Source organism: Rhynchophorus ferrugineus, unplaced genomic scaffold (assembly GCF_030347505.1).
Source record: "Rhynchophorus ferrugineus isolate W39M unplaced genomic scaffold, kcgeb_rfMv2 rfM9, whole genome shotgun sequence".
Taxonomy (NCBI): Eukaryota; Metazoa; Arthropoda; class Insecta; order Coleoptera; family Curculionidae; genus Rhynchophorus; species Rhynchophorus ferrugineus.
In genome coordinates, this window is record NW_027472588.1 from 38,932,512 (window position 1) to 38,946,859 (window position 14,348).

At 30.2% G+C, this 14,348-nt stretch overlaps 3 protein-coding genes across 3 annotated transcripts in view; 2 read left to right on the forward strand and 1 right to left on the reverse strand.

Moving 5' to 3' along the window:
* LOC143202883 (uncharacterized) overlaps positions 1–11,503 on the reverse strand; it is a 543,964-nt gene extending 532,461 nt beyond the window's left edge. The window contains exon 1 of the mRNA XM_076414869.1: positions 11,445–11,503. The gene's annotated coding sequence lies outside the window, so the exon portion shown is untranslated. The remainder of the gene's footprint in view (positions 1–11,444) is intronic.
* LOC143201924 (uncharacterized) lies at positions 1,894–3,132 on the forward strand. The gene is made up of 2 exons (XM_076413126.1): positions 1,894–2,056; positions 2,159–3,132. The coding sequence occupies exons 1-2, from the start codon at positions 2,038–2,040 to the stop codon at positions 3,022–3,024; spliced, it is 885 nt and encodes a 294-aa protein (XP_076269241.1). The 5' UTR covers positions 1,894–2,037; the 3' UTR covers positions 3,025–3,132.
* Positions 4,043–4,973, forward strand: LOC143201929 (ATP-dependent DNA helicase Pif1-like). The gene is made up of 2 exons (XM_076413133.1): positions 4,043–4,139; positions 4,202–4,973. Exons 1-2 carry the CDS (start codon positions 4,127–4,129, stop codon positions 4,834–4,836), a joined length of 648 nt encoding a protein of 215 aa, XP_076269248.1. The 5' UTR covers positions 4,043–4,126; the 3' UTR covers positions 4,837–4,973.
* Positions 11,504–14,348: the final 2,845 nt, after the last annotated feature.

Genomic DNA, 14,348 nt, shown 5'->3' on the forward strand with positions numbered 1-14,348 from the left:
GCTATAGTATTATTACAAACAGCTCCATGGCATCTTCGATGATATATCAATAACATTTGAAAAATAACCCCACAGAAATGTCTAATCAACATCCGAAGAATTAATCGTAATCTCTTGTTGTTTTCTATAGCCCTATACGGTAAGGTTCATTCAAATTTAAATATGTATTATCAATCAATAGTTGTTTATATTCAAACAACATAAAGTAATCTTATATATAAAAATGAATCGCAAAATATGTTCCTAAGCGCATAACTCAACAACGCCTGGACCAATTTGGCCAAATCTTTTTTTAAAATGTTCGTTGAAGTTCAGGGATGGTTTTTACGGCGAGAAAAATTAGAATTATTGCTGGAAAAACCCTAAAAATAGCCCTTTTTGTTTGAATTTGTTTCGTGTATCAGTTGACAATTCATCTGTCATCTGTCAAAAGTCATCTGTAACAGACAACTTTTTTTTTTTAAATTTGATATGACTTGAACTCAAATCCTTTTAATCTGTACGAATTGTTTTATTTATTTAAAAATTTTTATTTGTTTAAAATTTAATTCAAATTTTAAATAAATAAAACAATTCGTACGGCTTAAAAGGATTTGAGTTCAAGTCATATCAAATTTAAAAAAAAAAGTTGTCTGTTACAGATGACTTTTGACAGATGACAGATGAATTGTCAAGTGATACACGAAACAAATTCGTATATCGTGTTTTGTGCAGAGTGTTTAGTTAGTTAGTGTTTGTTTAGTTCGTGATTAGTGAAAAAATAATTTATATTTGATATGCCTCCTATAAGACGAAGCAATTTAGGTAGAAGAACCAGAAATGCTATAAACCAAGCTAATTACCGATCTAATCGTACTGCACAAGAACGTGACGACGGAAATGAACGTGAAAGAATTCGGATATCACAAACGCGTGAAGCGCGAGCGCGACATTCAACTAATAATCGCGCAAGTTTGAATCCAGCTGCTTTCAGTTTCGATGTGTCAATTGACTACAGTAACTACCAATGTGTTGTTATTGGTTCTATGAACTTGGTTTGCTCACACTGTAAGGCATTAAAATACAAAAACGAAGCCAATGGATTGTGTTGCGCAAATGGTAAAGTGAAATTGATACAATTGGATCCACCACCAGAACCATTGTACTCATTGGTTTCAGGAATAGGAACAGATTCTATACACTTTTTGACACATATTCAACAATATAACAATTGCTTTCAAATGACTTCATTTGGGGCAACAAATGCAGTTCGGGAAAATTTTATGCCAAGTTTCAAGGTATGTATTATAGCAGTTACTCATAATTATTTTAGCGAACAAAATTTTCTGTCACCAAAGTTAAGATGTGTTACTAATCTTCAATTTCTTAATCATTACGAAATATATCACTTAGTCATCATATTATATGGTGATTCAGTTTCAGTGACACTTTTATTATATTTTATATTTGATAGATATTAGTTAAAACTAAATATATACTTTTTAAGATCAAATATTATTTAAGTTTGATCATTGACAATCCATTAATTTATACCACACCATAATATTTTTTTTATTTACAGATACAAGGGCAAATATATCACAGAGCAGGTTCACTGTTACCAGTGTCAGATAGCGACAACAAATTCCTGCAAATTTATTTTATGGGCAATTCACCACAAGAAATTGATCTGCGTTGTGCACATAACAATTTAGTAAAAAGGTCTATTGTAGAACAATTACAAACTTTATTTCATCAACACAATCAATTGATTATATTGTTTAAAACTGCCCTGGATCTGATGCCATCCGATAATCACAAAATTGTAATCAGAGCTGATAAAACACCTGCAGGTCAACATACAAGACGTTTTAATGCACCAACTATTGATGAAGTTGCTATCGTTGTAGTTGGAGAAAACTTGGAATCCCGTGATATTTTTTACATCGTCGGAATTTTCAATTACAACCTATAAAGGAAACACACCGCTCATATGATGCACTGCAATATCCCATTATATTTTGGCAAGGTGAAGATGGCTACGATTTATCAATAAAAATGATAAATCCCATTACAGGTAACTAAAATATTAGTTTAGCTATGGCGATAATATCTCAGTCACTATATTATGTATTTTAATTTTATATTTGAATGTTATTAAAACAAAATCTGTTTACAGGTTCTGAAACCAACAAAAAAGTCAGTTCAATGAACTATTATTCATACCGCCTAATGATTCGGGAAAATGCAGATAATCACATATTGAAATGTCGGCGATTATATCACAAATATGTTGATGACATGTATGTTAAAATTGAAACGGAGAGATTAACATTCATCAGGTTGAATCAAACCAAACTCCGATCTGAAGAGTATATTCACCTTCGAGATGCGATTAATACTGATGGAAATGCACAGAATGTCGGTCGGATGACTATTCTTCCAGCAACATACATCGGAAGCCCTCGGCATATGCACGAATATGCTCAAGATGCCATGTCGTATGTTCGTCATTATGGTACAGCAGATTTGTTCATCACATTTACATGCAATCCGCAATGGATAGAAATTAAGCAGGAGTTATTACCTGGGAAATCATCCATTGATCGTCATGATATTACAGCCAGAGTCTTTAGACAAAAGTTGAAATCTTTAATGAATTTCATCGTAAAACATAATGTGTTTGGTGAGACACGCTGCTGGATGTATTCTGTGGAGTGGCAGAAACGAGGATTGCCACATGCACACATTTTGGTTTGGTTGGTTGAAAAGATAAGGCCAAATGAAGTTGATGCAGTGATATCAGCTGAAATCCCTAATGTACAAGTAGATCCTGGATTGCATGAGGTAGTTATCAAAAACATGATACATGGTCCCTGTGGAACTCTTAATCAAAATTCACCGTGTGTGATGGATGGTAAATGTTCAAAACGATATCCACGGACATTAATATCGGAAACAATTACTGGTAATGACGGTTATCCATTGTATCGTCGCAGATCGACAGCAGACAATGGAAAATCAACAATTGTCAAATTAAATTAACAAGATATTGAAATAGATAATCGTTGGATTGTTCCATATTCACCCATTTTATCAAAGACATTCAAAGCACACATCAACGTTGAATCTTGCCATTCAGTGAAATCGATTAAATACATTTGCAAATATGTAACCAAAGGGAGTGATATGGCTGTGATTGGAATTGGTGCAGAGAATTCTAATGATGAAGTTACCCAATACCAAATGGGCCGCTATGTCAGTAGTAATGAAGCAGTTTGGCGAATATTTTCTTTTCCTATTCATGAGAGACACCCTTCTGTTGTTCACTTAGCTGTGCATTTAGAAAATGGACAAAGAGTGTATTTTACAGCACAGAACGCAGTGCAAAGAGCTGCTCAGCCACCATCTACTACATTAACCAGTTCTTTTGAGACATGCCAAAACGATGATTTCGAACAAACATTGCTATATTCTGAAATGCCAAAATATTATACCTGGAATCAATCCTCAAGGAGATTTATACGACGGAAACAAGGAAAACCAGTTCCAGGATATACAGATGTATATTCCACCGATGCGATTGGCCGGATTTATTCAGTACATCCAAGCAATGATGAATGTTTTTATTTACGACTGCTATTAGTCAATGTACGTGGCCCAACATCATTCCAACAGTTACGAACTGTTGATGGTGAATTGTGTGGATCCTACAGAGAAGCCTGTCAACGTTTGCAATTGCTTGAAAATGACGCTCATTGGGATCAAACTCTCAATGATGCTGTAATATCATCACACACTCATCAAATACGAACATTGTTTTCTATAATCATATCTACATGCTTCCCATCAAACCCAATTGATTTGTGGATGAAGTACAAAGATTATATGTGTGATGATATTTTGTATCAAATACGGAATAGAATGGGAAATCCAAATATACAAATCAGTGAAGAAATTTACAATGAAGCATTGATTTCAATTGAGGACATGTGCTTGATAATGTCAAACAAACTATTAATTCAATTAGGCCTGACCGCGCCCAATCGTCCAATGCATGACGCTTTTAACCAAGAGTTGCATCGAGAAAGACTGTATGATCTCAACGCTTTGAAAGAATAAATTCAAACAAATCTTCCACTGTTAAATGAACAACAGAAGTATGTATTTGAAACTCTTATGAAAGTAACAAATGATGAAACTGGAGGGATTTATTTCTTAGATGCACCTGGTGGTACAGGAAAAACTTTTTTTATTTCATTAATATTAGCAACAATTCGCTCACAAAATAAAATTGCACTTGCACTCGCTTCGTCGGGAATCGCAGCAACTTTGCTTGAAGGTAGTCGAACAGCCCATTCAGCACTAAAATTGCCATTAAATATGCAAAGCAATGAAACTCCAACCTGCAACGTTTCGAAGAACTCTGCAATGGCAAAGGTTTTGCAGCAATGTAAATTGATTGTTTGGGATGAATGCACGATGGCACATAAAAAATCTTTGGAGGCTTTAGACAGAACCTTAAAAGATCTACGTAGCAATAATAACCGATTTGGTGGTGCAATGATTTTATTAGCAGGAGATTTTCGTCAAACATTGCCAGTGATTCCACGATCAACGCCAGCTGATGAACTCAATGCATGTCTAAAGTCCTCCAATTTGTGGAAACATGTTAAAGTACTTCATTTAAGCAAGAATATGCGTGTCGAGTTGCAAAATGACCAATCTGGAAACATATTCTCTAAACAACTCATTGACATTGGTAATGGCAAATTTCCTATAGACATGTTGACGGCTTGCTTTTGCTATGACTATAAACAAGTCCCAGGGGCAATCATTAAGTGTTTGTGGTATTAATCTAGAAAACCCATGTTTCTCACATGGTCAATTGTATGTTGCCTGTTCCCGTGTTGGAAAACCATCAGATTTGTTTATCTATGCGCCAGGTAATCAAACAAAAAACATCGTATACCACAAAGCAATATAATGATAATAATAATAATAATTATGATTCACATGATTAACAATAAAGCGATTACTTACTTTTCAATCCTTATATATGTTTTATTTAATTATTTTTTATTCACAACGCCCTATCACCAGGGTGATGGTTCTGTTCAGGAGAATTTTTTAAAATACGTAGGCACAAAAACTGCCACATTACAAATCTTTTTGACAGGACGAAGTCTGTCGGGTCAGCTAGTATATACATAAACTAATCGCCTTGTGGTTGGAATATGTTAAGTTCATCATATTTAAGTCATAACATAAGATTAGAAAATTATTTGCCATATAACATTAATTAAAGTAATATATGTCTGTATATTAAAATTCATTAAAATAGCTATCTCAAGAACTTACCTTTTTAAATTTAAACTTTAAGTTTCAGTAAACAAAATAATATTGATAAATTTAAATTAAATAATTAAATAATTCCATAACTTCTTGATTTATCTTTCTATCATTTCCTATTCAACAACAAGGGTGTCTAAAAATTTACTCTGTTTTGTATTACACTTCTCTTAGATCTAAAAGTTCAGGCCTAAACTTAATTAACTTTTAATGAATGTACTGGAGCGTCACAGTTTGCACACATAACTATATTAGTTCAATGGTTTCAATATTCAATTCTTTACCCGCCAGAGTACGTCCATTGTTGTCCAGCCATTGTAGTACTTTGACGTTTTTATGATAACGCAATCTTTCTTGTTGTTTCGTCGGAAACCATTTAATTTCCTGGCTGACAGTTGGTAACATTAGATCTTAGTGGATATTCTCATTCCTAATGTACCACGGGGCGTTAGCAATGCTGCGAAGAATTTTGTTTTGGATAGGTTGCTAAGTTGTCAAGTTTAGATCATGTTAATATAAGATTTCCTTGTGCAACCCTCTAATTACACACACTGGCTTGACGATTGGCTTGTATTATAATAGGTTATTTTGGAGTGTTAATTCAAATGCCTAGAAACCATCGCATTTTTAAGCCTTATACAAAATCCTGCTGGTTTCTCCTTAACATGCTCATGCAAGTATTTAGCACTCGTGTAGCTTACTCTAGAGCTAATTATAACTGAGATAATTATAATAATAATTTATTCGCGTTTTTAGCATATGATTTGTTATTTTCTCAATAAGCCACATAATTTATTAACTTCTCACGTGTATATGAAAAAAAAACGTGTAAATATTACTTTATTCTAATTCATGATTGAACCGCCCGTACTAAAAAACCCTGTACAATAAAACTCTAATATTAACAGACTTTTATAATAGTTGCCAGTTAATAGTCTATAAACATAAAGCTAATTTTACAAATAAGCATACATGTATATTGACTGTCATAATTAACCAATAAAAACTCACATACGTTCACATTTACCATAAAGATATCCGAGATATCTGAATTCACACTCTAAGAATCTATAAAAATATTACATTTAAGCGCAAATGTAAATTAACTAATATTATTAAGCAATACAAACAGATATAATATCTCACAAACCATAAAGAAAATCGAATTATCGGAACTTACTCACTAAGAATTTATAAAAATAGAGCTAATATTATATTAAGCGCCCATATATAGTCTATTAAATTTTTTTTGCACATACGTCATCAAGATGCTTAATGTATTGCCTACCGCAATTTGAAAATTTGTTTTAGGATCAGACAATATTTTCCTTCTCATTTTATTCTAGTTAAAAAGAGATGTTGTGAGTCGTCCGGTTGTCAGACATATGCAATATTCTTGAAATCAATAGTGATAAGAGGTTATAACTCTAACTCATAAATAATTGTGGCTGTATAATTAACTGTAGATTTTAGATGTACTTTAATGTTAACATATAAATTATATTTGATAACATTTTTGTTCAATTTTATTTAGATTAGAATTTTGCTGTAATGTAAAGCCAAACTGAACTAAAACTCAGAGTTGAAGCGGCAACACTGCGACGTTTTGATGTCACAAATTGAAAGGACGTATGTACAAAATAACTTTGAATAGGCTGTACAAACTATTGTGGCCGTATAAATAACTGTAGTTTTTGGATGTACTATAATGTAAAAATAAATTATATTTGATAACATTTTTGTTCAATTATTTTATTTCGATTAGAATTTTGTTGTATGTCAAAGCCAAACTGAACTAACAGGCTATTTATCAACTATAATTATTAAGCAATGAAAATACACTTAACTTCTCATAAACCGTAAAGATATCCAAAAGATCCGAATTTTCTAACTGAGAATCGACAAAAATAGAGCTAATTTTACATATAAATGCAAATGTATATTAACTATCATAATTAAGCAATACAAACACGCATAATTTCTCATAAACCGTAAAGATATCCGAGATCTAAAAAAAAAGAATCGTTGTTTTCGATGCTATTTAATTGATAGAGGCACTTTATGTCGCATATTTTTCCGAAATCGTGTTTTCTTTTCTGTGTAATAACCCGATTTTGCGTTGAAAACTCGTTTTCACCCGTCCAAGGTGATTCAATATACGTGATATGTTGCTATGAGAACAGCCATTTATTCCTACAGTGTAAAATCTTTGCGAGGGAGTATCTGCAATAAGAATCGTTATTTTTTGGCACGATCATGTTCAGGCATCGTTTAACAATTCGTATTTGGTGTGAACGATGTATTCCGGCGTTCATTTGCATAATACAAAAGCATAAACGTACAATTATCTTTATTGTGTTCTGGTCTGGATTGTTTTAAGGCGAAATACCATTTTCAGAGTAAAATACTCATTTTTAACAGCGTTATTACTGATGTTTTCGTGAAATTCTATAACAAAATTTCACTGCGAATCTAAGGAATTTGAAATTTATTTTATTAATCAATAAAAATAACATATATTTTTAACTTTTGAAAGTATTACTTAAAACATGTCACCCACCAAAACCAAATTAAATTGAAACATAAAATGCGTATCATAAATCCACAAATTATAACATCTTAGCTCAATTAAAGGGTGACTACCATGGCAGCATTGACGCTGAGTGGCAATCATGGAATGGTTATATGTAAATAGTAGCGGGACTTTTGCCCCACCCTATATAAAAAACAATTAGCACAGAATAATATTTATGGAGGGATTAAAAATAAAATTAAAAATGAAATAAAATAAAATGAAATTACAAATGTAGAAAGTAAATAAAAAAATTATTAATAAGTAAATGAAAATAAGTATGTAATATATATTTTTATTTATCTTTTATTCATATTTAGTTTATTTAATATTCAAATAAAATGTTTTAAAGTTTTCCTTTTTAGAATTATGTGTTTTCAAAGTTCTAAAATGTGAATATCTTTCTTCCATAATAAAAATGTTGTTTTCGTGTTTTGCTATATCTCGGTCTCCGCAGGGGCCACTAAATAATAAATAAATACCAGATAAGAGAATCGTTTTGCATACTCATATTTCTTCGAGGAAATAGCCTATAAAAATTGCCTCCTTTTCCATTTAATTTCGACTTGTCGCTTAAATAATATAAAAAATGGCGTATCTTGTTCAATAATAAGTATATTAAATAAGTATAAAATTTGGTAATATACGTAAAATATTTTAATAGCGAATTTTATTCAATCGATTTTTTTAAAATAATGATTGTATGTAAGATTTTCAGAATAACAGATTCCCTTTGTCTTTAATTAATAAAGCAGGTTTATAAATTTGTTTTTATTTTGTAACTTTGACTTGAATTCTTGTTGACAAACATTTTTAGGCTGTCAAGAATTGACGTTTCGTTGAAATCAATGGAAGCTGAGTTGAGAATAACAAAAACATGAATTATTCGATGATTCGAATTTAATTATTAGAAACCGTCAAAATTTGTACAGAATTGTACATCAAAATGTAGAATAAAAACATATCTATAACCGATTAATAGTATTTTTTTGAAATATAAAAACTATACAAAAAGTATATTTACTAATATTAACTAAAATGTGTCAAAATATTTCCTTAGTAACAAACGCTGCACAATGTATTTCTCTCTCTTTGTTTAATCGAAATAAAATATAAGTCCACTGACTATTCAATTACGGTAACTAACATACTTGACAGTTAAATACATTGCACTATATTATCAAATACAATTTAATATATTTCTACGTAATGGGGATATTCATACAATTACTTTTATTTATTTGAATATTAAGGCTGTATAATAGTCTAGAATATCGTCTTCATATTTTCAAGGCCTAACCTTTAAAAATATATCGTTAAGAGGATTTTTCACAATTTTAATTATCTTCGGAGATATAACTGTTATAGTGATATAGCAACTAAAAATGAACCGAACTACTGAATCGATTTACTTATAATTTAGTATGAGTAGAGAGTCTCTATATATTCTTTTCTTCTTACGTTACAAATTAGTACATTAATATATTTAATAGAGCAACAAAACGATTGTTTAAACTTTATATTTTTCTTTATTACCATAACTAAAACAGAAGTTAAACTATAAGTGATCGATATACCGAAATGCGCTAGTGCAAAATTAATTCATCCGAAATTGTTATCAAGTAACTTATCCTAAGCTGAACTGTAAACTTCTAAAATTAAATCGATTATTCGAAAGTTGTCACAATATAGTTTCGAGACAATGTCAGTAACTACGATCAAGTTATTTCTGCTTATAATCAAAAGTTCCAGTAGCGGCTATAATTTTCAATCAATACACTGTACTAGTTATTATGGTACAATTTCGAGACAGATTAAAAGAAAAATTATGGTCAAAGAACAAATTACATTGTAATTTTATGACTTAATATTAATTCCATAATAACGAAATATTTTTTATCATAGTGTGCAGTTATCAGGCGATAACTATATTGTTCTCATGAAACTGTACTAGAAGTAAAGAAGTTGTTTCCGTAAGATGTATATCACAATTATATCTTAGTGATAATAAAATTATAAACTATCAATATAAATACTTTAAAAGTAATAGTTTTGAATAACATTACTTCAAACCACCAGGTGTGAGTGCAACACTTACCAAAACCAGATCGAACTGAAATATAATATGGCTATCATACATCCACATATTATGATATAATGGATATGTAATAAATATATTTCATATAGAATAAGAGTTCAACTAATTCAGAAAAGGAATTCAATCTTTCAGTAATAACAATTTTAATTTAAAATGTCACTAAAAATATGAAATATTAATGTTTTTCTAAAGTTTAGTCAAATAATATAAGCATAGACTGGTGCAGAGATTATATTTAAGACGATTAATCATATTATTCTACATAATATAAGTATTAATGTATTTTAAATGATTAAACTAGAATGTCTTTGTATATATGACCTTCAAATTATATAAGTAATTAGTAGTTACTATTTATTACAATGAAAAATAATATATAGTAGATAAAACGCCTACCATAGATCCCTAAATTATAAGATTATAAATATATTATACAAACATTGTAATTAACGTAGAATAATAATTGTGGAGGTATAGTTTATACTTAACGCGCAACACTAGTGAAACTGTATATATAATTTGAGTTTTTTTAGTGATTGATATTAAATGTCTACCATTCATCTACAAATTATGATAGGGTACAGACATTATAATAAATGTCATAAAATAACAGTTTTTTCATATGCTATTATAATGTACAATTAGAGATTATTATAAATTAAATATAGCACACATATTAAAGTTTTAAATACTATACTTAAAACAAATATATGTTATAACACTCACCAAAACTGGAATTGAAATATAAAATGGCTATCGTAGATCCCTATATTATGATACAGTAAATATAATTATTAGCATAGAACAATAGTTATGAAGACGTTGTGTCTTAATACATGTTATAATGTATAAAATCATGTTATTGTCAATGAATTAACAAAAGGATCTTACTAAATTCCTCAAATATTTATATCAAGTTAAAATAGTTCTTATAATATTATAATATTAATATTAATTATCACTCATTTATCTATAAATTATGATAAGATTCATCAATTTTAATAGTTATCCTAGAATAATGGTTTTGTAATATATGATATATTATAATGTTTAAATTCAGTTTATTATAAATTAATTAGCAAAAAAACTATATTTTAAACTTTTAATATCTATTACTTCAAACAAATATGCGTTATAACACTCACCAAAACCCGATGGAGTTAAAATATAAAATGCCAATCGTAGATCCCCATATCAGGATACAGTAGATATATTGTCAAAATAATTAGCATGTAATAATAGTTATGAAGATATATATTATTAATAAACGCCTTTTTTTGTCCATTAGTTAATAAATGCACCTATATTTTAAAGTTTTAATAAAAAAGATATATGAATGTTTTCTCTATGCTTTTTTAAGGTTAAAACTTATGACTTAAAGATACAATTATATTTTAAATATGTCTAATGCTATATATAAATAGAAAGTTGAGAAACACTCACCGGAATCAAATAGAATCGAATCAAACTTAAGCAACAACACACTGAACCCACACAAACATGTTAACGGGCGACGCGACGATCCGCTGGCGAAGATCAACAGCACAGTCTCGACGGCACCGCTCGAAGACGCACGATGTCCGAAGTTCACTCTGAGCTCGCGGGCCACGCACGCCGGAAGCAATCGGATCGGCGGCAGGACGAAGCTGCGGCCGTCGTTGCGAAGATACTGAACGCCGTTCCTGCACCAAATCTGAGCCTTGGCACGAGATCTCGTCGCCGCGGGAAGCGGCGCACGCGTCTTCTGCCGACCCCCCGAGCCGCTTGACACCTCTGCTCCGTGCGGCGTGACCCTTTGGACTTCTCCCGGAGTGTCGCTTCGCCGTACTTACCTGGAAAGCTTGGCCTGCAGCCTTTCGCTCTATCATTCATGTCCGGCGGTCTTTCCCGCGGGTTATTTACGCCCGTTCCGGCTTAATTCGCCGCCTTTTTTGATCAATGCATTCTTTATTAATCGCTGGCCGGGACAGTGAAGACGCGACCGTTCGGTCAGATGCTGCGACGGATGTGACGGTCCAATCGCTTAAATCTGAATTAATACGGCAATATTAAGATGGGTAGGAGAAAAGTAATCTTCATACCAAATTCCTATATACTACTGATCGCCCTGTGGTCGAAATTAAACCACAATTTATTAGATTAATCATATTTCTCTCATAATATAGTGAAACGTCTAATTTCAAATGGCTTGTTTCACAGTATTATCAATATACTCTTGGAATCTTATTTTGCATGGATAGCATTACATGTTTACATTATATTTCGTTTGAAAAGTAATATTTTATCTAAGTACATTATTATTAATTTAGTTTGCGAAACCTAGCTATTAAAATTACTTGTCTAAAGAATATCAAAATAAATCTTAACTTAATTTTGACTATTAAGACACTAATATAAGTGTTTATGTATTTTGGATGATTAACATAGAGTATCATTGTATCATTCACCATCAAATTATATAAGTAATTAGTAGTTACTATTTATTACAATCCGAGATGAACAAACATGAGTTATAACACTCATCCAAAACCTAGATCAAATTGAAATATAAAATGCCTATCATATATCCCCATATTATGATATAGATATGGACTAATTTAAAAATTCTATATTAAGAAAACTTATTTTCTGATGTCCATTATGAATTCGTTCAGTAGGCTCTTCAAAGAATATTATTTTTGAAAATTACCCTCGTTTATTCGAAAATATTCATACCAAGAGGTCGAAATTATAGCCTAATAATTCTTGATTATTTCTTTACGGTAATGTACCTTCGAATATATATTCAAAGTCATTTTGTAAATTCAAAATAATTCTTGACTTAATTATGTCTATTAAGAGACTAATATAAGTGTTTATGTATTTTGAATGATTAACATAGAGTATCATTGTATCATTCACCATCAAATTATATAAGTAATTAGTAGTTACTATTTATTACAATCCGAGATGAACAAACATGAGTTATAACACTCATCCAAAACCTAGATCAAATTGAAATATAAAATGCCCATCATATATCCCCATATTATGATATAGATATGGACTAATTTAAAAATTCTATATTAAGAAAACTTATTTTCTTATGTCCATTATGAATTCGTTCAGTAGGCTCTTCAAAGAATATTATTTTTAAAAATTACCCTCGTTTATTCGAATATATTCATACCAAGAGGTTGAAATTATAGCCTTGATTTTTTATAACACTTGATTTTTTCTTTGCGGTAATGTACCTTCGAATATATATTCAAAGTCATTTAGTAATTTCAAAATAATTCTTAACTTAATTTTGACTTTTAAAACACTAATATAAGTATTTATGTATTTTGAATGATTAACCTAGAGTGTCATTGTATCATTCATCATCAAATTATATAAGTAATTAGTAGTTACTATTTATTACAATAAGAGTTAAACAAACATGAGTTAAAATACTCACACAAAACCAAGAACAATTTGAAATATAAAATGCCTATCATAGATCCCCATATTATGATATTAGAGATATATTATAAAAATATTGTAATCAACGTGGAATAGTAATTGTGGAGGTATAGTTTATTCTTATATGCAACAATAGTGAAACTATATATCGAATTTGATATACTGAATAGAATAAAATGCCTATCATAGATAATATACTAATAAAATATATTGGTTGATTGGAGTGGTTAGATGATAATTGTAAAAGGACTAATTTAAAAATGCTATGTTAGTAAAACTTATTTTCACAGTATTTTCAATATACTGCTGGAATCTTTATTTTTATCGATAGCATTATATGTTTACATTATATTTCGTTTGAGAATTAATATTAAAAAATATATTATCTAAGTACATTATTATTAGTTTAGTATGCGAAACCTAGATATTAAAAATATACTTGTCTAAATAAAGTCAGAGTTAATCTTGACTATTAAGACACTAATATAAGTGTTTATGTATTTTGAATGATTAACCTAGAGTGACATTGTATCATTCATCTTCAAATTACATAACTAGTTATTAGTTACTACTTTTTACAATTGGGGGTAAACAACCATGAGTTAAATTACTCAAACAAAACCAAGAACAATTTGAAATATAAAATGCCTATCATAGATCACCATATTATGATATTAGAGATATATTATAAAAATATTGTAATCAACGTGGAATAGTAATTGTGGAGGTATAGTTTATTCTTATATGCAACAATAGTGAAACTATATATCGAATTTGATATACTGAATAGAATAAAATGCCTATCATAGATGCTATTCTAATAAAATATATTGGTTGATTGGAATGGTTAGATAATATACTGCTAGAATATTTATTTTTATCGATAGCATTATATGTTTACAT